The 22487-nt window shown below is 50.6% G+C and overlaps 2 protein-coding genes and 2 pseudogenes across 7 annotated transcripts; 1 reads left to right on the top strand and 3 right to left on the bottom strand.

Moving 5' to 3' along the window:
* Positions 1–1327: 1327 nt before the first annotated feature.
* Positions 1328–1446, bottom strand: LOC148090538 (5S ribosomal RNA; annotated as a pseudogene).
* Positions 1447–2079: 633 nt separating this feature from the next.
* Positions 2080–10245, bottom strand: DNASE1L1 (deoxyribonuclease 1 like 1). The gene is made up of 8 exons (XM_016221925.2): positions 10132–10245; positions 6842–7045; positions 6389–6477; positions 6222–6308; positions 5013–5113; positions 4755–4867; positions 4425–4673; positions 2080–4350 (listed from the first exon to the last, which is right to left on the bottom strand). The coding sequence occupies exons 2-8, from the start codon at positions 6968–6970 to the stop codon at positions 4207–4209; spliced, it is 912 nt and encodes a 303-aa protein (XP_016077411.1). The 5' UTR covers positions 6971–7045; positions 10132–10245; the 3' UTR covers positions 2080–4206.
* Positions 7709–7827, bottom strand: LOC148090539 (5S ribosomal RNA; annotated as a pseudogene).
* A 1438-nt stretch (positions 10246–11683) lies between the features above and the next one.
* TAFAZZIN (tafazzin, phospholipid-lysophospholipid transacylase) lies at positions 11684–19745 on the top strand. Of its 6 annotated transcripts, XM_087829315.1 has the most exons (11): positions 11684–12065; positions 12148–12276; positions 12534–12677; positions 13273–13318; positions 13565–13650; positions 17593–17673; positions 17767–17808; positions 18016–18078; positions 18259–18311; positions 18734–18811; positions 18927–19745. In XM_087829315.1, the coding sequence occupies exons 1-11, from the start codon at positions 11957–11959 to the stop codon at positions 19026–19028; spliced, it is 933 nt and encodes a 310-aa protein (XP_087685441.1). In that variant the 5' UTR covers positions 11684–11956; the 3' UTR covers positions 19029–19745. The 6 variants fall into 6 exon arrangements, with proteins under 6 accessions (XP_087685441.1, XP_016077429.1, XP_087685438.1 ...); XM_016221943.2 differs by lacking the exon at positions 12534–12677; XM_087829312.1 differs by lacking the exon at positions 12534–12677 and having other exon boundaries at positions 17593–17808.
* The last annotated feature ends 2742 nt before the right edge of the window (positions 19746–22487 follow it).

Below are 22487 nucleotides of genomic sequence, written 5' to 3' on the forward strand. Positions count from 1 at the left end.
TTTCTTCTAGCTATTAGTTGCATTATGGTTGGTTCATGTATTTTCTCTGCATTTGTAGCTTTGGTAACCACTCTCCCTTGGGGCTAGATCTGGGACCTGTAGGATACCAGGAAGGCTGGCTCCACTCAGTGCCAGCTGCTCCAGGATGAGGGTGGAGTCCCTGAGAAACTGGCACTGACCAATGATGTGGGTAAGAGTGGCACAGTGTGCTGGATGTGGCCCACAGAGAGCAGTGGGACTAGAAAAGACCTGGGAGAAAACCAAGTGCCATCCCCACCCACACTGCACCCATTTTACAGAGGAAGAGACTCAGGCCAGTGACAGGGGAGGAGCTTGCTCAATATCTCTGCACCCACGTCTCTTGATGTCCCCCCTTTCCTGGGACATGCCCCGGTGTCTGCAGGGCTGTGGGCTTTGGCTTGTCCTCAGGAGTGCAGCTTCCCTACAGTGGTGAACCTACCCGAACTAAGGTATCCATCACGTGCTCCCTGGCCACCTTGGCAAGTGTCAGCCGTTGGGCGTTGAAGGCACAGATGCGAAAGGCCTCAGCCACACCAACCAGGAGCAGGAGCACAGCTGAGCAGTGCATGGCCGTGTTTGGGTTGCTGGGACCTTCTGGAGGAATCCAGGTTGCCCCAGTGTGTAGTCCCAGCTGGGCTTGGTTCTGGTTTCAGAAGGACATGGTGTTAAGGACAAAGTAATGCTCATCCTGCTGCCCGGCGCCAGCCCCCTAGAACTGCCAGTGTCGCAGATTTCCTGCCTTTTCTCTTTGTGAATACCTGACACCGGCACATATGGCTCGGCCTCATTCTTTGAATTGTGGTAAAATACACATAGCATGGAATTTAACATCTCAACCAGTTTGGTGGTGTTAAATACATTCACATTGTTGTGCAGCCATCACCACCATTCATTCCCCAGAACTTTCCATCTTCCCCAGCTGAAACCCTGTCCCCATTAGACACTAACCCACAGCCCCCTCCCTAGCCCCTGACACCAACCACTCTACTTTCTGTCTCTCTGAGTTTGACTCCTCCAGGGACCTCACAGAATGGAGTCATACACTATTTGTCCTTTTGTGTCTGGCCTATTTCACTTAGTATAATGTCCTCAAGGTTCACCCATGTTGTAGCATGTGTCAAAGTTTCCTTTTTAAAAAGATTTTGTATTGATTTGAGAGAGAGAGGGAGGGAGAGAGAAACATGGATTTGTTGCCTCCCCAACCCGCAACCTGGGCATGTGCCCTGACCAGGAATCAAACTGGTGCACAGGATGATGTTCAACCAACTGGGCCACACCGGCCAGGGCCTTGTTTTTCCTTTTTTTAAGCCTACAGCACCCGGTATTCCCAAGGGGTCTCCCACCCAAGTCCTAACCAGGCCCGACCCTGCTCAGCTTCCAAGATCAGGTGAGATCAGGTGCATTCAGGGTGGTATGACCGTAGACAAAATTTCCTTTCTTGTTAAGGCTCAATAATATCCCACCGTATGGATAGACCACACCTGGCTCGTCCATTCCTCTATAAATGGACACTTGGGCCGCTTCCACCTTTTGGCTACCGTGAGTAATGCTGCTATGAACGTGAGTGTACAAATATCTTTTCAGGTTCCTCCTTTCAATTCTTTTGGGTATATATGCAGAAGTGGAATTGCTGAGCCACATGGAAACTCCCTGTTTAATTTACTGAGGAAGTGCCATACTATTTTCCATAGCAGCTGCACCAATTTACACTCCCACCAGCAGTGCACAAGGATTCGACCTCAGGGTTGATCCCAGCTTCTCACGACCAGTAGGAGGGCCATTTTCATGAATCTTTCTCTCTCCACTTCTGAGATATTATCTTTTTCTATTTTTGGGAGGGGGGAGGAAACTAGTGTTTTTTTAGGTTGGAGGGGAAAAAGAAAAAGAATAGCCATTCCGGAAGCACTGATTCAGGCAGAGGCCCAAATAGTGTTTGGATTAGGAGGCAAAGGCAAGGGGTATTTATGAAAAAGGGAAGGGGAACAATTACTTCACAGAAGGAAGGCATTGCTTTCAGTGCAGATAGCTTGGTGATGTTAATTCTAAACAATTTTTTTGTTTTTAAATGTTTTTATTGGTTTCAGAGAGAGGAAGGGAGAAGGAGAGATAGAAACATCAATGATGAGTCATTAATCGGCTGCCCCCTGCATGCCCCCGACAGGGGATTGAGCCCCCAGCCTGGGCATGTACCCTGACCGGGAATCAAACCACCATCTCCTAATCGTGGGTCCATGCTCAACTGCTGAGCCACACCAGCCGGGCTTAAACAATGTTTTTAGTTTCTCAGTCCTGTAGTCATCAGTCCAGTAGTCATAATAACTGCTTTCTTGTTATTCTTGCAAACAGTTCTTCAGGACACAAGGTTGATTAGGCCCTGTTTCAACATTCAAAAGGCTTGAGACATAGGACATGCAAGGTAGTTCCTCTGGCATGGCAACTCTAGCTCCATTTTAAAGTGCCTCTGTTTGTTTATTTTTTGACAGTGGTCAGCACTGGGTCGTGCCCCTTCAGATGTTCTGTTGGCTGGCCAGATGTTCAGAGTTTCCAGGTACCCTCACACAGCCTGGTATATTTCCTGTGTCAGGGGCCGGAAGGCCTGGGTCTGGTTGTCCAGCACAAAGAGTGAGTCAGCAATAACACCCATGTTGAAACCCTCACACACCAACTGAGACTTCACCAGTTTGAATGTGATTGTGATCTCCAGGGCGTCCTGGATACGGATGAAATGACGGACAGCATAGGCAGGGAGCCAAACGTGGATGTTCTCGCACAGCCTCTGCCCATCAAAGGTCCAGTGGGGAGGCCAGCTGCACAGCAGCCATGCCCACCTTGCCCTCACACCCTGGCAGACACACTATAGACGTTCATCTCCCACAGGAAATCCATGAGTGACAATATGCCTTCAACCTCCCACGTGCACATGTTCTCACCCTTCCATCTGTGGGATGGAAGCCAGTGCTTTGTGACCACGCCCCTCTCAAGATGTTATCTTTTTAAAAAAATATTTTATTGGTTTTGAGAGAGAGGAAGGGAAAGAAACATCAATTTGTTGTTCCACTTAGTTATGCCTTCATTGGTTGCTTCTTGTAGGTGCCCTAACTGGGGATCAAACCAGCAACCTTGGCTTATCCGGAAGATGGTCTAACCAACTGAGCAACCTGGCTAGGGAAGTAGCTGTTTTTACTGAGCTCTGTTTTCTGGAAAATGGAGCAGTCCTGGAGTTAGCTAGGTCCCTCTCTGACTTCATGTCCTTTTCAGGCCACCTGTTCATGCCCTCTCACACTTATTGTGGGACTGTTCTAACACATCCCAAGGAAATCTGCTTGTTCCATTTGCTGATAGTGTAACATAGGGACACAGTGACCACCACTAATATGACTGCTTCACAAAGCAAACATCATGCTTAAAAAGTTAAGAATTTCTTACAATTATAGCTATTAGTTGTGTGATAACTGGTTCATATATTTTCTGTGCACCTGTAGCCACTCTCCCTGGGGCCACACCCTATGAATGGTGCCAACATGAACTGATTGCACCTCATGGGCTTCACCACAGGCATTAGGGCTGTTTGCAGCTATTTTCATGAGATTACAAATGAGCTTAAATGCATCAGCCGTTTTTTCACTAGTGTGTGTGTGTGTGTGTGTGTGTGTGTGTGTGTGTGAACTGCTTATTTACATTCTTGTATCTACTGGGATCTTCACTGGTTCATGTGAATCCCATGTACAATAAAGGTGGCCCATTGATGTATCTGCTACACACATGTAGTGTCACTCCTGTCTAGCTTTTTGTTCTCAGTGTGTATGTGTTTCCTTTTTGTCATAATTTTTCATGTTGTGATTCCCTTTTCTGAGCCCTTTTCCCCCCCCTTAGCCCTGGAGCCTGTCCTGTCCCCACTCCTGACACTACCTGGGGGAAAGATACCAGGCTCCAGCCTCAGGGCCTCTGCCTTCCTCTTGCACATTCTAATGCCAGGCACAGGCCCAACAGAAGAACATAAGCCAAACCAAAGAAAAGGCAGAGGGCTGCAGTCCAATAGGGCAGGGCAGGGCAGGGCTGCAGTCAAAGCCCCTGAGAAGTTGCTTTGGCCCCAGGGCAGAGGGACAGGAGAGGCTAGGGTTTGAGTCCTGAAGGCAGTGTAGTCATTACATCTGTGGGCAGCAGGCACCAGGGTGGGGGTGAGGTTTAGGCCACCAGGCCCATTTGGGGGGGCAGGAATGGCAGCAGCAGCAATGGCAGCAACAGAGTGGCCAGGCTGAGGGGCTGGATCTTGTGCGCTGCCCGGCTCAGCTCTACCTCCACAGAGTAGTGGTCACTGATGTTGAGGGCCTGGGGGTGGACAGAAGGACAAAATGTCAGGGCTGAAAGACCTCCCTGTGACCATTCCTGCTTCATCCCTTTACCTCCTCCTCAGTGAGCTGGAACGTCCTGGGGAAGTTGAAGGCAGCTGCCATGCGTAGCAGGCTCTGGCAGCGCTCTCCATGCAGCACTATGCGGTCATAGGCACAATGGGTGCTGGCCCGCACTGTGGTGTCCTCCCCATCAGCAATCGCCCAGTGAAAGTCTGACCGAGTCCGCAGCACCAGCTCGCCCAGGCGCTTTTTGGGCAGTGAAGTACAGTCAGCATTGAAGTCCCCAAGCAGGATTATGTCCTGGAGAGGGGGTCAGCTGTTGGGCCAGGCCACCCTTGCCATCTGGTCCCCATCTCTCCCATGCAATCTGCCCAGCCCTACCTCGCTCTGCCAGTGCTGGGAGACATCCAGAAACACGTCATACAGGGCGTTCAGCTCCTTTTCTACAGCCTTCGGAGTGGTGTGTAGGGGGACCAACACCAAGCTAGGAAGGACTACAAGGCCCCAGGGATGGAGGGCTCCCACCCATTCCTGGCCCTTCTCCACACAGCCTCTTCTCAGTAACCAAGCCCCCAGTAGAGCCAGCCAGACCCTCCTTCCCACTCCCCCATAACAGAGCCACCCCTCTTCCCTTCCTACCCTTGCTGGGCAAAGTGAACTTGGCCACAAAGGGCTCTCGAGCAAAGAGGTCATCCTTGTCATCATACACGTAGTGATCCAGGACCTGTGTCTTTTGTGACCTGGGGGACCAAGAGTTAGGAAGCAGTGGCCCCACATCACTGATTTTGGTTTGCAAGTGCCAACATCAGAGTTGGCACTCAGGGAGGGGACTTTCCACCTTCAGCTCTGTTGCATGTGGGCACAGCCTTCCTAGTCTTTTTTTCTAGAATTTTTTCAATAAAACTCACATACAACATTCCAGTGTCATTTAGTACATTCACAAGGTTGTATAACCATCACCACAATTTTAGAACATTCTTAACACCCCAATAAAGAAACTGTTCCCATAAGCAGTCACTTCCCACTCTCCTCCCCCTAAGCCCCCGGCAGCCACTCATCTATTTTCTGTCTCTAGATTTGCCTATTCTGGATATTTCATGTGAATGTAATCAAATATGTGGTCTTCTGTATCTGGCTTCTTTCCCTTAGCATAGGATTGCAAGGTTCACCCATGTTGCAGCATGGCTCAGTATTTCATTCCCTCTTATGGCTGAATCATATTCCATTGGATAGAGAGACCACCTTTTATTTACCCAGTCATCAGCTGATGGACACTTGGGTCACTTCCACTCTGAGGGGTTATGAGCGGTGCTGCTATGAGCATTCCTGTGTGGGCACTCTTCCCCCATTATCTTGGAGTGATTTCTAGACATTATATACTTCCATCTATATAAAGAAATGTCTCCTTCCTTGGCAGTTCCCCTTGCCCTCTCGATCCTGACCCCAAAGGGCTCCCCGCAAGCTGTCCTCACGGGATCTTAGAGCTATTTCTGGAAACCGTGTCCACCAGAGGCCACGACGGGCCATGGCTGAGCCTCTTCCCAGAAGCTGCAGCCAGCCACTCTCAAACAGGGCAAGACACGCCCTGAGCCCCGGTGGCTTCCACAGGAGAAAGGCAGGGGGGCCCGACATCTGTGCATGGAGAAGGCCTATTGTAGAGACATGTGAACACCAAAGCTGGCAAGGGTAGGGGAGAGGCAGCGCCCAGAATAAACCGGTCGAGGAGAAAAAGTACGCCAAGAAGGTGAGGGCTGCCCCAGGAGGAAGGGGCCTGTAGCCCTTAGGACTACTCAGCTGTCTCATAGTGGGCCAGGTGCCAAGGCTGCCCTGGTCACCGGCTGCGCTTACCGGTAGATGTACACGTACTTCTCCATGTATGTGCTGCGCCCCAGCAAGGGGCTGCTCAGGGAGCTGTACGGCCCGGAGCCATCAAACCTTCCAAGAAAGGGAGCGCAGGGTCAGGGGTCCTGAGGCTCAAGGGTAGGCCCAGATTAGATCCACAGAGCCCGGCTCACCGGTTGAGTTCTCGAAGAAGGAGGGAGACGGCACTGCCAGAAGAGTCAACCACCTCCTGTAGCACCATGATGTCACAGCGAGCCAGGATCTGCAGGACACCAGGAAGGCTGGCCCCACTCAGTGCCAGCTGCTCCAGGATGAGGGTAGAGTCCCTGAGAAACTGGCACTGACCAATGATGTGGGTAAGAGTGGCACAGTGTGCTGGATGTGGCCCACAGAGAGCAGTGGGACTAGAAAAGACCTGGGAGAAAACCAAGTGCCATCCCCACCCACACTGCACCCATTTTACAGAGGAAGAGACTCAGGCCAGTGACAGGGGAGGAGCTTGCTCAATATCTCTGCACCCACGTCTCTTGATGTCCCCCCTTTCCTGGGACATGCCCCGGTGTCTGCAGGGCTGTGGGCTTTGGCTTGTCCTCAGGAGTGCAGCTTCCCTACAGTGGTGAACCTACCCGAACTAAGGTATCCATCACGTGCTCCCTGGCCACCTTGGCAAGTGTCAGCCGTTGGGCGTTGAAGGCACAGATGCGAAAGGCCTCAGCCACACCAACCAGGAGCAGGAGCACAGCTGAGCAGTGCATGGCCGTGTTTGGGTTGCTGGGACCTTCTGGAGGAATCCAGGTTGCCCCAGTGTGTAGTCCCAGCTGGGCTTGGTTCTGGTTTCAGAAGGACATGGTGTTAAGGACAAAGTAATGCTCATCCTGCTGCCCGGCGCCAGCCCCCTAGAACTGCCAGTGTCGCAGATTTCCTGCCTTTTCTCTTTGTGAATACCTGACACCGGCACATATGGCTTGGCCTCATTCTTTGAATTGTGGTAAAATACACATAGCATGGAATTTAACATCTCAACCAGTTTGGTGGTGTTAAATACATTCACATTGTTGTGCAGCCATCACCACCATTCATTCCCCAGAACTTTCCATCTTCCCCAGCTGAAACCCTGTCCCCATTAGACACTAACCCACAGCCCCCTCCCTAGCCCCTGACACCAACCACTCTACTTTCTGTCTCTCTGAGTTTGACTCCTCCAGGGACCTCACAGAATGGAGTCATACACTATTTGTCCTTTTGTGTCTGGCCTATTTCACTTAGTATAATGTCCTCAAGGTTCACCCATGTTGTAGCATGTGTCAAAGTTTCCTTTTTAAAAAGATTTTGTATTGATTTGAGAGAGAGAGGGAGGGAGAGAGAAACATGGATTTGTTGCCTCCCCAACCCGCAACCTGGGCATGTGCCCTGACCAGGAATCAAACTGGTGCACAGGATGATGTTCAACCAACTGGGCCACACCGGCCAGGGCCTTGTTTTTCCTTTTTTTAAGCCTACAGCACCCGGTATTCCCAAGGGGTCTCCCACCCAAGTCCTAACCAGGCCCGACCCTGCTCAGCTTCCAAGATCAGGTGAGATCAGGTGCATTCAGGGTGGTATGACCGTAGACAAAATTTCCTTTCTTGTTAAGGCTCAATAATATCCCACCGTATGGATAGACCACACCTGGCTCGTCCATTCCTCTATAAATGGACACTTGGGCCGCTTCCACCTTTTGGCTACCGTGAGTAATGCTGCTATGAACGTGAGTGTACAAATATCTTTTCAGGTTCCTCCTTTCAATTCTTTTGGGTATATATGCAGAAGTGGAATTGCTGAGCCACATGGAAACTCCCTGTTTAATTTACTGAGGAAGTGCCATACTATTTTCAATAGCAGCTGCACCAACTTACACTCCCACCAGCAGTGCACAAGGATTCGACCTCAGGGTTGATCCCAGCTTCTCACGACCAGTAGGAGGGCCATTTTCATGAATCTTTCTCTCTCTGCTTCTGAGATATTATGGGGTTTTTTTTAATTTAAAATTTATTTTAAAGAGAGAGGAAGGGAGAAAGAGAGAAACTTTGATTTGCTGTTCCACTTTTTTATGCATTCATTGGTTGTGGCCTAACTGGGGATCAAACCTGAAACCTTGGTGTATGACAAGGGTGGGGAGCGTCCAGCCCGCGGGCCGGGAAATCATTTGGTCTGGCCCTAGCCGGTTATGCTCAGTGGTTAGAGCGTCAGGCCATGGACTGAAGGTTCCTGGGTTTGATACCAAGTATAGGTATCTCGGTTGCAGCCTCGATCCCTAGCCCCAGTTGGGGTGGGTAGGGAAGGCAACCAATGGACGTGTCTGTCTCACATTGCTGTTTCTCTCTCCCTTCCACTTTCTCTGAAAAGCAATGGGAAAAATATCCTCAAAAAATACCCTTGGGTGAGGATTAAAAAAGAAAAAAAAAAGGAAGGAAAGAAATCATTTGGTCTGGCTCTGCCAAGGGAACTGCAGGGATTCAAAATTCAATAAATCTAGGAACTTTTTTCATAGCTAATTTTTTAAAATACGTTTTTATTGATTTCAGAGAAAGGAAGGGAGAGGGAGAGAGAGAGAGAGAAACATCAATGATGAGAGAGTCATTGATCGGCTGCCTCCTGCACGCCCCACACTGGGGATGGAGCCTGAAACCCGGGCATGTTCCCTGACCCGGAATCGAACCGTGACCTCCCAGTTCATAGGTCAACGCTAAACCACTAAGCCACGCTGGCCGGGCCATAGCTAATTTTTAAATTGATAATTTTGTATGGTCTGCAAATGATGTTATTAATACCCAAATATCTGCCCTTGGCAGAAAAAAGGTTCTCCACCCCTGGCATAGCGGGACAATGCTCTAACCATCTGACTACCCAGCCAGAGCGTGAGAAGTTATCTTAAGGATAAATTCTCAGCAGTGCAATTGCTAGGTTCAAGGGCATATGCATTTAAAATTATCTCAGATACACCAAATCACCCTACTGCAGTGTTTGATGGGTCTCCTTTCCTATCTTGTTCATCTTATGAACTGGAGCCCTCTTCTTCTCCCTGAGGGTCTCTCAGTTTATCTTTGTCTCAGACTCACCCAGACTTTGTTCTTTAGGGTTCAGCTCCTTGATCCGCCCTGTTCATGTGGCTCTCATTCAGAGATATCTACTTCTGTCTGCCTGGTCTTCTCTGTCATCTTGTCACCTTCCCCCTGGGACTCACTTTCTGCCTCTATCAGGCTCTACCTGCCTCTGTTTTTCTTTTCTTTTTTAAAGTAGTAACTTTTATTTTTTTAATCCTCACCCAAGGATTTCTTTTTCCCCCCATTGCTTTTCAGAGTAAGTGGAAGGGAGAGAGAGAGAAACATCAGCATGACAGAGACACATCGACTGGATTGAGCCTGCAACCAAGGTTGCCCTTGGCCGGAATCGAACCTGGGACCCTTCAGTTCACAGGCCAACGTTCTAACCACTGAGCCAAACCAGCTCAGGTGCCTCTGTTTTTCTTGGCCTCTCTTCTCTGTTTATCTGTCATGGCTCCTCTGCACATCTTCACTCTGCTGGCTGGGCTCAATGCCTGTTTCTTCCATGTCACCTGCTCTGTCACTCATGCTAGTTTGGGTATCCTGCCCTGGTGCCTATTCTGGGATGTATGTGGGTGTCTGGGCAGCCCTGGGCTGGCAAGGGCAGGCTTGGAGGCTCTAGGGCCAGGGGCACCCAGGAGGGCCAGGAGGGCCAGGAGGGTCAGGAGGGTGGAGGACAAGAAGAACCAGAGAGTGACTGTACCTGGCCTCAGCCCAAAGCGCAGCCTGTGCTCCCAACACCAGGCCTCGGGGTTCCCTTCCCCTCCTACTACCCCCCACCTCGGGGGTGAACAGCAACTTCGTCCTTCCCTTTGCCCAGAGGGCTTCCATACCTGCTCGGACCAGCTTGTCTACACACCTGCCTCGGCTGTAAGCGGATCAAGGCACCCCACGGAATCGCAGCAGCTGCCTGGCAGGGACCGGAGAGGAGAAAAGAGGAACAGGCTGTCTTTCCACCGCACTCGTCGGGGCCAGACTGGCCGCCCTACCCTCCCGGCAGGCAGGACTAGTTCCGGCTCCGCCCAGGCTTTTGCAAGTAAGACCCGCGCCCTGTCTGTGAACAGCAGACTTCCCCGCCCATTTTCCCACCAGACCCAGCCTTCACCCAGCTGCGTGGGACCGGGCGGGGGCGCCTGGAGCTGCGGGAAGATGACCGACCTGTGAGTCACAGAGAGAGATCGAGTGGCAGCAGCCGGTCGATAAGTGGTTGCCAGTACCGAGGGCGGCGAGGAGGAACTGGCGCCTGAGCGCAAACCCTGAGCTGCATTCTCCCAGCCCGGCGCTCAGCCGGTTCTCCGTTCCCTGTTCTCCAGGCATTTTCTGGTGAGAGAAGGCGCAAAAACTGGAGCTCGTGCGCGACGTGGGGAAGCCCCACGGAGCGCCTAGGCACACCCGAGGACAAGAGCCTTCTCTCCGCGTCCTTGGGCCTGGCTTCAGTGTGGCTGCACAGTCCTGAGCTCTCTGGAGACCCAAAGTCAGCTAGAGCTAGTGCAGGAAATAGGCACGGTGGTGGAAGCCAAGGGCGGACCGAGAACTGTCCCCGAGAGAAGGGGATTAGAGAGCTGGCAGCTCAATACCGTGTGGGGTCCGGCACTGTCCGTTTTGGGACTAGGGGACTCTGGAGGGGTCTGAGGGTGGGAGGTGGATCTTCACTTGATGATTGTAAAGTGGTCATCAAGACAGTGTGGCAGTTGCCAGGATTGGGGGTGATGATGAGCAGGTTGGGAAATTTTTAAAATCAATAAAATTATGATTTAAAATAAAAAACAGACTTCTTGAGGAGTACAGGGCTTCCTTTTGGGGATGAACATGTTTTGGAATAGTTAGAGGTGGCGGTTGACAGCACTGCAAATGTATTAAGTGATATAACATACTATGTATATGTATTGCTACATTTATGTTACATGACATGTTCCATTATGTCTTATACAGTTAGTACAATTCTGTAATATTGTAATTACGTAAGAGTACATAATATATAACAACGTATATGTTATATACATAAAATATATCATTTAAAATGCTATAAAATGGTTAATTCTATGTTGTATGAATTTTACAACAAAAATAAAGGGGGGGGGAACGAAAATAAAAGTCCTCCGCTAGCTCTGACTTCGAGTGGTGTCAGGTAATCCAGCTCTGCAACCCGTGTTACGTACGATGATTTTTCTGGGCAGGAATTCAGACAAAAAAGGACCCGCAGCAGGCGGGCGGACTCGAACTGAGGCTGCGCTGGAGCCGGGCGGGGTTAGAGTTAGGACTGCCCCCGCTGCCGTCAAGCGGCCCGAGCGCGTTTTGCGACAGGCGGCGGAGGAGCGAGGGGCCTTTTCAGGCTCGCTTTTCCGCGGGTGCGGGTGGGGGTGGGGGTGGGGCGCGCGGTTTCCGGCTCCAGCTCCTCCTGTTCCTCACAGCGATCCCCGACTTCTGATCACGGTGGCGGCTCGTCTGTGGCGAGAGAGCGGGGCCAGGCCAGGATCTGGCCTGCCCCGCGAGGTGACCTTGGTCGAGTCCCCTGTCGCGCTGAGCTGCGGCGCGCGTCCGTGGCGTAGGCCTGTTAGGGACCGGGCTGTGGAGCGGTTGAGGACACAGACCTAGAGCGGCCCCACAGGCTGCCCCGTGGCAGCGTAACGTCCGGGCTGCCGGGGGCTGTGGGGGGAGATGCCCCTGCGTGTGAAATGGCCGTTCCCCGCGGTGCCGCCGGTCACGTGGACCCTGGCCAGCAGCGTTGTCATGGGCCTGGTGGGCACCTACAGCTGCTTCTGGACCAGTGAGTGGGCTTGTTTGGGGGGAGGCCTGGGCCCCAGGGGAGAAGGAGGCCGAGACCCCCACATTATTTCTCTCCCTCCCAGAGTACATGAACCACCTCACCGTCTACAACAAGGAGGTGCTGTATGAGCTCATCGAGAACCGAGGCCCAGCCACCCCCCTCATCACTGTCTCCAATCACCAGTCCTGCATGGATGACCCTCATCTCTGGGGTACCCGGGCCAGTGTGCTGGGCACAGGGAGGCAGGGAGAGAACCCCGGAAATGGCCAAAGAAGCAGAACAAACTCACTTCTCACTGGGCTCTTCACATAACTCTGGCATCCTGTTCCTGGGGCATCCGTCCCCAGCAGTGAAAGTGTGATTTGTGACCCCTTCAGCATCCTCTCAGGGAAGGTGATTTGGAGAGGGCCTCAGAAATTTGGAGGGAATGAGGAAGTGAGGAAATGGCTGCAGGGCAAGGTCTGACAGGCCTGTGGAATTCTCTGATCTCTAAATCCTTGAACGTCCCACAGAGTCTTGGAGTCTTGGGAACAAATTTGAGGACCTCTCAAGGAAACTCTGGGTTAGGGGCTGGGAGACCTGTATCCTCGTTCGAGGTTTGCCCCAGGCTGGGTTTGTACCCTTCAACCAGCCTTATTTGGGAGCCTGGTTCCCCACTTAGAAGTTCCTGCTCAACTGACTTCACAGGAATTTGCTTGGCTCCAATAACCCAAATGGCTGGGTAGAGGGGTATCCAGAGCTTTCACTGCTGAACGCAGGAGGGTAGACTATCCTAGAGTTCACAGAGAATCACCTGGTCAAATCAGAGCCTTTCAGAGCTCACCCTGGCTGCTGGGCAGAGAATGGTCTGTGAGGTGCTGCAGCCAGATCCCAGGAGGCCAGGAAGGAGGCTTTAGAGCGTTACAGTAGCCTGGACTACAGTGAAACTGGAAAGAGAGGTATAGAAGAGTAGGGCACCGTCCAAATATATTAGAGAGGTAGGCAGACCAGGCATGGTGACTAATAAGATACGCGGAATGGGACAGAGCAAGAAACCAGAAAGAATTTGAGGGTCCAGCTCAAGGGTCTGGAAGATACCACTTTGGGCCATAGGGAAATAGTAGTGCTGCTGCCCTTGTCCTTCATTCCCTGAAATGGGGTGACAGGAAAAGGTGCTCCCTAGGAACAAGGTAAGTTGGGGCATGAAGCCTTTCCTCTTCTCCTCTAGGGATCCTGAAACTCCGCCACATCTGGAACCTGAAGTTGATGCGTTGGTGAGGAGGAATGGGCCCCTCTCAATGGGCCGGGCAGGCCTCACCCGTCTCTGCCCAGATTTGCCTTCCTCCTGCTCTGCCCAGGAGGCGGCGTCCAGCAGTCCAGGCAGGGCATGGGGTGGGGCCCCAAAGGTCCTCTTGTGCCTCCATTCCACATTGCTGATGATGTCATGCATCGTGCTGGGGGGATGGTCGGGAAGCAGTGTCCAGGGGAGGCAGGGATGACTGCGTCTGTCCCCACTCCAGGACTCCTGCAGCTGCAGACATCTGTTTCACCAAGGAGCTGCACTCTCACTTTTTCAGCTTGGGCAAGTGCGTGCCTGTATGCCGAGGTAAGCTACTCCTCTGGGAGGGGCTGGTGGGGCAGTGGGTGCAGAGAGATTCTTCTATAGGCTTCTCTGGTCTCGCTTGGGGCAGAGAGCCTGGTGGCCAGTGCCTCTGACTTGGCAACACTGGGAGTGGAGGGACCCAGGTGGGACAGGCATCCTGGGAGTACGGGGAGCCAGGAAGTGCTGCCCCACTACCGTGAGGCCCAGCTCCCTTGCTGGAGGAGCAGTGGTTTCTTGGAGAGTGCTTGACTCTCTGCAGTTGCCTCAGTGTTGTACAAAACTGGAGCTCTGGCATTAGAATTCAAGGAGGCATTGTCTGCAGCGCCTTCTCTTGAGGACTTGCTAAGAGACTCACTGGTAGCAGAGTGGTATCTGTGGTGGTGGCAGCATGTGCTACAGGCTGTAGGGAGAACAAACATGCTTGTGGAGTGAGGTGTGTAACATTGAATGACTACTCAGCACCTCTCGAGAGCCTCAGGAGGTAGGGGCCATTTGGGTTCCCATTCTCCCCATAAAGGAACTCGGAAGGATTAAGCTGCTGGCCAAGGTCACTGGGTGACATGTGGCAAAGCCAGGATTCAAATCCAAGTTGCTCTTTCTTCTGGGGAAGTAGAATTTTTCCAGACAGAATATGAAAGGAAAAGCATTCTAGACATGGGAAGCATGTGCCAGGCACTGGAGAGGTAATTGATAAATGTTGAAAGTGCAGGTTTCAGGCTGAATGTGAAAGTTCTGGAATTAAGAATTTTGGACTGTTCTCTCATCAGGATAGTGATGTGGTTCAGAGAGACAGCATCCTGGTCACGGAGTGGCTGGTGGATGGGAGCAGGGCCAGATGGAGGTGGGGAGCCTGGTTAGGGGCTGTCCCAGCAATTCTGGCAGCAGAGGGTTGTAGCTCAGCCCCTGGGAGTCACTGTGGAGAGCCTGAGAAGGGGGCTGCTTTGAGATCTGCTCGGGAGGCAGAGCTGACAAAACTTGTTGATAGACTGGGTGTGGGAGGAGGCGAGGAAATGAGAACTCAAAGATTACACTGGGTGCCCAGCCAGTGAGTGGTTGAGCGTCCACCTGGGAACCAGGAGGTCATGGTTCGATTCCCCGTCAGGGCACATGCCTGGGTTGCAGGCTCAATACCCAGTAGGGGGCGTGCAGGAGGCAGCCAATAGATGATGTTTCTCTCTCATCGATGTTTCTATCTCTCTATCCCTCTCCCTTCCTCTCTCTAAAAATCATTAAAAACATATTTTTTAAAAAGATGACACTAGATGACATCTGGTGATAGTGAGCCACTTGGAGGATGGGATGAGGGGATTGGGAGGGGAGGTGAATCCTGTTTTGCATGTGCTTCATCTGAAGAGCATGTCACGCAAGGAGGGGAGCAGTTCCAGAGGCAGTGGGGTATGCAGTTGTGGAACTCAAACGAACGGTTGGGGATAAAGATACTGGGACTCAACCACAAACTAAGTCACAAACATAGAGGTGAGATTGCGGAGCGGAAGAGCAGGGAGAGAGCAGGGGCCCAGAACAGCACCTCAGAGCTCAGAAGGACAGACAAGTCACCTAGGCAGCAGAAAGCAATGGCCAGAGAGGAAGTAAGCAAAGCCACAGGAGCTTCTGGGGACTGGAAAAGGGGACGGGAAGGGAGACAGCAAGGGTGGCCACTCCTTCCAGAGACTGGTTGTGAGGAAGACAGAGGAAGAAGTAACCAAAGGCCCTGGCTGGGTGGCTCAGTTAGTTGGAGTGCCGTCCCATGCCACCGAGAGGTTGCAAGTTCAGTTCCCGGTCATGGCACATACCTAGGTTGTGGGTTTGATCCCTGGTCGGGCACATGCAGCAGCCAATTGATTGGTGTTTCTCTCTCTGTCTCTCTCCCCCTTTCTCTTTCTCTAAAATCGATAAAAATATATCCTCGAGTGAGGATTAAAGAAAAAAAGTAACCAAAGGGTGTTAGAGGTGTCAAGGGGGAGTTTTTTATTTCTAGTTGGTCAAAGTAAAACATGGTAAAATTCAATAAAGGAACCTCAAATAAATGAAAAGCTGCCACACCCATGCCTCCAAATCCTCAAACTACTCCCCAGAGACCGCCTCCTAGAATGCTTTCTCATTTTGCTGCTTTTGGAGGCTGCCTCGTTTCTCTAAAGCACAAGCAGAGGCTACAATGTCATGGCTGGTGACCATGGAGTTGTTTATTATGCCCTGTTCTGAGAGATGGGGACTCTGCTCTTGTACCCTCATCCCTGAGTCCCAGTTCCTCCCTTCTGTGACCTTAGACAGAGGCATCCCATGTCCACTTTTTGTCTCTTCTTTTTGACCTGCATCTAAGATTTATTGCACAAGTAAAAACAGAAAGTAAAATCTTAATCCTAAACACCTTCAGTGTGAGAAAGTGGGCCGGGACAAGCCTTTTATTAAATGCATTTGATGGACAGCAAAGATCTAACGTGTTCAAGCAAAGGAACTATCTGGCATACTTTGCTCCTGTGTTCGAAACCCCCCACCAAGCGTAGGCCTTGTGATATGACATGAAGTATTGGAGTGATCTTGCACAAGCTTTACAAGTGAGTAGAAAGAGCATTTGCAAAAGCTAAACACTATGAAGTGTTGCTCCAAGAGCATAGCATTGTTTTGAAACTTCGATTTCAAGCTGGATGGCTCGGTTGCACCAGTGGGTTTTAGTAGAGAAGGAGCAGATACCTGAAGCCCACCTCTACCAGGTAACACGGTCCCAAGAGGGGAAACTGCCATTCTCACCATGCTTCCCAGCTCTAGCCCCTGAGGAAGCTGCTGGGCCAGGTCCCCATCTGGTTAGATTGAGACTCCTGCTAGCACCTTAACTAGCACCTTCCAAAGACCCAGCCTTGCAGAGAACAGAATAAAAGTCCATTTCTTAGTGCTTTGGCCCGAGATAATGTCAGTGTGGGTCTCTCCCTCTGTGATGTAGCCCTTACCTACTCTACTTACTCAGATGATGTTTTTCCTGCTCCTTCAACCTCCCCCTTCTTTGTCTCTATCCACTGTATGGACAAGGCCGATGACTGTGTGGTCATGAGTTGTCTCCACATGGCTCCAAGTTGAAAGCCCACATGCAGAATTAGGCATCCACGTCTGCGTTGTTGTTGACCTCTGGGTTGCCTGGGTTCAGTGTCCTGGTCTTGGGGCATCTGCATGGCGAGTACTGCTAGCACTGGGGGCAGTTCGGCTCCAGTTTTTTCAGCCTAGTGAGTTTGAGTTTTTCCCAACTCGCAACACCATATGTTCCATCAGATGGAGAGTCTAGTTTTCAGGGGGAGCCCTGTGAGGAAGGGGCCAGCAGGACGGAGGAGGCTGAGGGTGCAGGCAAGGCTGGGAGGCCTGTGAGGAATAGCTACAAGAACTGGCCTGGCCAAGACCCCGAGAAAGGGTTGCTGTCCAGAATCTGGGGCCCAAGTGAGGCTGGAAGTCATGAATAGACTTGATTTGCTCCAGCAGCACCCTCTGGGCCAGGGGCAGCAGATGTAGGCTCACTCCAGAGTGGCACATCCCAAGGAGAAAGAAGGCTCCAGGCACCTGGCTGGAGAGGGCAGTGCATGGATCGGGGGTTTGCTAGAGGCTGTACTGCAGGTGTATACCTGTGGCTGAATGGTGAGGCTTTGGAGGGACCAACAGGCAAAAGGTGAGGTTGGAGGTCAGTGGAGGAATTGTCAAGTTCAGAATTTCAGTAGGAGACAGTTTGAGGTGATGATGATGCCTTGCACGTGGCAGGCACTTAGAGGTTTAGAGGATATTTAACAAAGGATGTCAAGGGCTGTGAAGTGGTGCACTGGGGCTGAGCAGGCTTAGGAGAGACAGTCATTGGAGGGTGTCTCTGTGAGGAAGACGAAGTTCCTGAGCTGCTGCTTCATTTTGAGGGAGGGGGAAGGAGGGGCCTAGGAGAATGGGGACTGATGGGGAGACGCCTTTTCTTGGCAGGAGATGGTGTTTACCAGAAGGGAATGGACTTTATTTTGGAGAAGCTCAACCGTGGGGACTGGGTGCACATCTTCCCAGAAGGTGAGTGGGGTTGGCAGGGTCACAATGCCAAGATTATGGGCAAGACCCCCACTCTCCTCCAAAGCCTCCCCTCTGTCTCCCTCCCACACCCAGGAAAAGTGAACATGAGCTCTGAGTTCCTGCGCTTCAAGTGGGGTAAGGGCTGCTGGCCCTGTTGGGCTCCGTTGGACCATGGTATATGGGGCAGTTGAATGTGTTGATAGCAGCAGCAAGGGGACAGGTGCTGAGCCAAGGGCTGGCCCGGGGGAGCTGGTTTGAACTGGGGGAGGGGAGGGTAGCCCCTGCTAGAGGCTAGCACTGTAGCATTGCTTCCGCCAACATTTCTGCCTCTCTGTGGGGCAGGAATCGGGCGCCTGATTGCCGAGTGTCATCTCAACCCTGTTATCCTGCCGCTGTGGCATGTCGGTGAGCCTCCCTCTTGGGGCAAGCCTGCAGTCTAGGGACGGACGCAGGGAGAGGGGCTTCCCTAGGTGTTTGGGGGTGGTTTCCACTGGGTGGCAGGGAGAGGGTGTCCAGGGTGGGGGACCTGGGCTGCTCTGTTCCACCCCACACCTGCTTCCCAGCCTTCTGTTCACTGTGCTGCAGGAATGAATGACGTCCTTCCTAACAACCCACCATACTTCCCCCGCTTTGGACAGGTAGGTAGCAGCTGCTGACCTTCGTCTGTATGCCTGCCTGCCTGCCATCTGCCCTTTGTCTCCCAGTCAGCATTACTGAAGCCATACTCAGGAGAAGCTGAGTTTGACGCTATAGCAGGGTGACCAAGTGGAACATTGAGAGGGCCTTTCTGGCACCAAGCCCCATAGAAAGAGAGCAAAGGAAATCAGGCTGTGGCAGGGGTGGTCCCTGGGGTTAGGACAGGACAGGACATCTAGGCATGGACCCTAGGACTGGGAAGGCTCTTGGGTGCTATTAAGCCTCGTTCTAAAGAGGGAGAGTGACCAGAGGGAGTACCTAGCAAGTTAGGGGCAGGACTCTGCTTCCGGTTCCCCAGGGCGGTTGGGCTGAGGCTGTGGGCGCTCCCCCTGTTCTTGTCACCTGGTGGCTGGTTCCCCCACAGAAAATCACCGTGCTGATAGGGAAGCCCTTCAGCGTCCTGCCTGTGCTTGAGCGGCTCCGGGCAGAGAATAAGTCCACTGTGAGTTTCCCCAGGCTACCCTCTGGCTGTCCTTCACCCCTCCCAGCACCCTCGGCTTCCAGGGCCCCTGGGCAAAGCTCCTTGAGGGCTTCAGGTCAGCTCCAGTCCTTCTCAGGTGGAGATGCGCAAAGCCCTGACTGACTTCATTCAGGAGGAATTCCAGTGTCTGAAGACCCAGGCAGAACAGCTCCACAACCGCCTGCAGCCTGGGAGATAGGCACTGCCCTGCCCAGACCCTGCCCTGGCTGCCTCAGGGTACTGGGCAAGAGGCAGCTCTGGGACCCAGTGTACAGCTGCCAGGTTCGCAGTGCTGCCTTTGGGTTCTCACCCCTGCATATGGCTAGGGCTGGGAAATGGACTGATGCTTTGAGCTCAGATAGGGTTTTTTTAGACAGATTTCTTTATAACCCTTAAAGGGTACCCTCTCTTAGTTGATGAGCATTCCAGCTCCTCTGTGGTTTTTCAGTTGAAAAAGGGTCATAGCTACTCCTCCACTTGGCCACAAAGGGAGGGAAAAATTTAGGTAGTGGCCTCCTCCCTTCTTGCCTTCGTGTGTTCTTTCCCAGGGCTAGTGTCCAGAGGGAGGGTAGTTGAAGGGGGGTAGGCAACTAGGCTGGAGCTTGGGGAGAAGCCCACAAGGCCATTGACCTGGAGCTGCTCACCACTTCATCAGGGATGGTCTTTAGCCATTGCATCCTCTGTCTGAGCTTCCCACAGGCCTGGAAGCCTCGGGCAGGACCCGGCCCAGGCTGCAGGCAGAAGAGCAGCCCTTAGCCAGAAGTGGAGCCAGCAGCAAGGGCTTGAGACCTGGTCACTTGTCCCATGCTAGGGCCCACCAACTTCTCCTTCTTTCCTGTGTCCATGGGACTACTTGAGCCACCTGAGGCTGGATTTCCATGTTTTGTAAAAAATAAAGCATCTGTGTTGTACTGTTTTACCTCTGGCCTCTCTGTAGGGGTGGGATGGGCAGGAAGCCTGGACCCTTAGAACCCTGGGCGCATCCAGAGCACTTGAATAGATGGGTGTTGAGCTCTTGGTGTGCACCAGACATTGACTTCAGTCATTGTCTGTAATCCTCATGACAACATTGTGAAAGCAGGAATTAATCTCATTTTGCAAAGGAGCAAGGCTAATGGACTTGCTTCAAAACTCAAAGCTAGCAAAGTAGGGAGAAGCAAGTAACAGTTCAGTCCTCCCCCTCTGCTCCCCAGAAGAGAGGAGGTCTCTGAAGGGCCCAGTGAGCCTCCATGAGCAACATGTGCTGTGGTGAGAGGTGGGAAGGGGAACACCTAAATTGAACTTGGGACCCTGGGTGAGAATAAAAGCAGATCCAGGGTGGTGGCGCTCCTGGCAGAAGTGGAAAGCAAATCCTCTCGAGAAAAGCAGGCTCAGTTTAGATCTCCAGTTCATCCAAGATGAAGATTAACCAAAAAGACCTTACAAAGATCACCAAACATATAAGGAAATGGAGCCCAGTACTTATATCAGCAGAAACAAGAACAGGTTGAAACCCTTGGGGACTTATGAAATTGACAGTGTCAGGCAGACTATGGAAAATAAAATAAGAGAAATCTGGAAAGAAAGAAAGAAAAGATGGAACCACTAAAAAAATTGCCCTGGCCGGTTTGGCTCAGTGGTTAGAGTTGGCCTGTGGACTGAAGGGTCCGGGTTTCATTCCAGCCAAGGGCATGTACCTCGGTTGCAGGCTTGATCCCCAGCCCTGGTCAGGGCTCATGCAGGAGGCAACCAATTTATGTGTCTCTCTCACATCGACGTTTCTCTCTCTCTGTCTCTCCCTTTCACTCTCTGAAAAGCAATGGAACAAAAAAGTATCCTCTGGTGAGGGTAAAAAAAAAAGATGGAGTCAGCAAGAAGAGAAGATTAAAAGATGATCAGAACCGCAACTGTATAATTATTTCAAAACAAACAGGTTTTTTTAAAATGACCAGAAGGGAAAAAAATCACTTGAGAGTAAAAAAACAACAACACACTTGTAAATAAATATAGGTAAGAAATGGACTGACTGTTGGCCAGTTTGCATTTATAAGTGCAAATGCATGTTTTCTCATGTTCTTGTGTTTCAACTACATACTCATCTCCATAAATATACAAACACTGTTTTACAAGGTTTTTAACTTTACGTAAATGATATTGTAGTGTAATAGATGCTTCTGTAATTTGGTTTTTTAAAATATAGACTATATTTTTTAGAGCAGTTTAAGGTTCACAGCAAAATTTGACTTGTACAGAGATTGTGAAATCTGTAACTGCCATTCTCCATATTAACTGATTAAAGGAGAAAATTCATGATTCTTTTTTTATTTTTGTAATCCTCACCCGAGGATGTTTCTATTTATTTTTTTTAGAGAGGGGAAGGGAAAGGGAGAAACATCGATGAGTTGCCTCCTTTTCCCACCCCGACTGGGGATCGAACCCATGACCTGAGTATGTGCCCTAATCAGGAATTGAACCCACAACCTTTTGGTGTGCTGAACAATGCTCCAACCAACTGAGTCACACTGGCCAGGACTTTATTATTTCTTTAAAAAAGATTTTTATTGATTGATTTTAGAGAGGGGGGGAAGGAAGAGTGAGCGAGAATCATCTATTTGTTGCTCCATTTCTGCTTATTTCTGCATCATTGGTTGATTCTTGTATGTGCCCTGACCCGGGATCAAACCTACAGCCTTGGGGTATCAGGATGATTCTCTAACCAACTGAGCTACCCAGCCAGGGCAATACTATTTTTGATGTTGAAGTTTTGGAAACATTTCCTTCAAAATCTGGAACACAAGAAAAACTAAAACAAAACAAAAAAGAAAACAAAATTAGGATAGCAACTCTCACTACCGTAGTGGTGGTACCAGAGCAGTATGACAAGGAAAGGAAATCAAAGGTATAATGATTGTAAAGAAAGAAAATGTCATTATCTGCTTCTGATAGGATTGTCTACATAGAATATCCAAATGAACTTACAGACAAATTTTTGGAAATAAGGATTTAGAAAGTGTCTCAGCTATAAGGTCAATATGTGCAAAAATCAATTGCATTTCTATACATACACAAGCAACAAAGAATTAGAAAACATAATTTAAAACGACACCATTTGCAAAAGCCACAAGGTACCTAGGAATCTATCAAAAGATGTGAAAGAACTATATAAAGAAAATTGTAACACTTTATTGAAAGACATTAAAGAAGAACTAAGTGAATGGAGAGAGATCCCACAGTCATGACCAGGAAGACTTGATATTGTAAAGGTGTCAGTTCTCCAGAATTGATCTATAGATTGAAAGTAATTTTAATCAAAAGCTAATCAGGGTTCAAACAGATATTTGTACGCTCGTGTTCACAGCAGCATTACAGTAGCCAAAAGGTAGAAGTGACCCAAGTGTCCATTGACAGATAAACATAATGTGATCTTACAAATGGAATATTATTCAGCCATAAAAAGGAAAAATTTTGACACGTGCTACAATGTGAATGAACTTTGAATATAGTATGCTAAGTAAAGTAAGCCAGACACAAAAGGCCACATATTGTGTGATTCCACTTGTATGCGGTCCCTAGAGTAGTCAAATTCATAGAGACAGGAAGTAGGATGGTGGGTGCCAGGGCCTGAGGAAAGGGGGTGTGGGGAGTTAGTGTTTACTGGGGACAGAGCTTCAGTTGGGGA

The sequence above is a fragment of the Miniopterus natalensis genome, chromosome X (assembly GCF_054644295.1).
Source record: "Miniopterus natalensis isolate mMinNat1 chromosome X, mMinNat1.hap1, whole genome shotgun sequence".
NCBI classification, from domain to species: Eukaryota; Metazoa; Chordata; class Mammalia; order Chiroptera; family Miniopteridae; genus Miniopterus; species Miniopterus natalensis.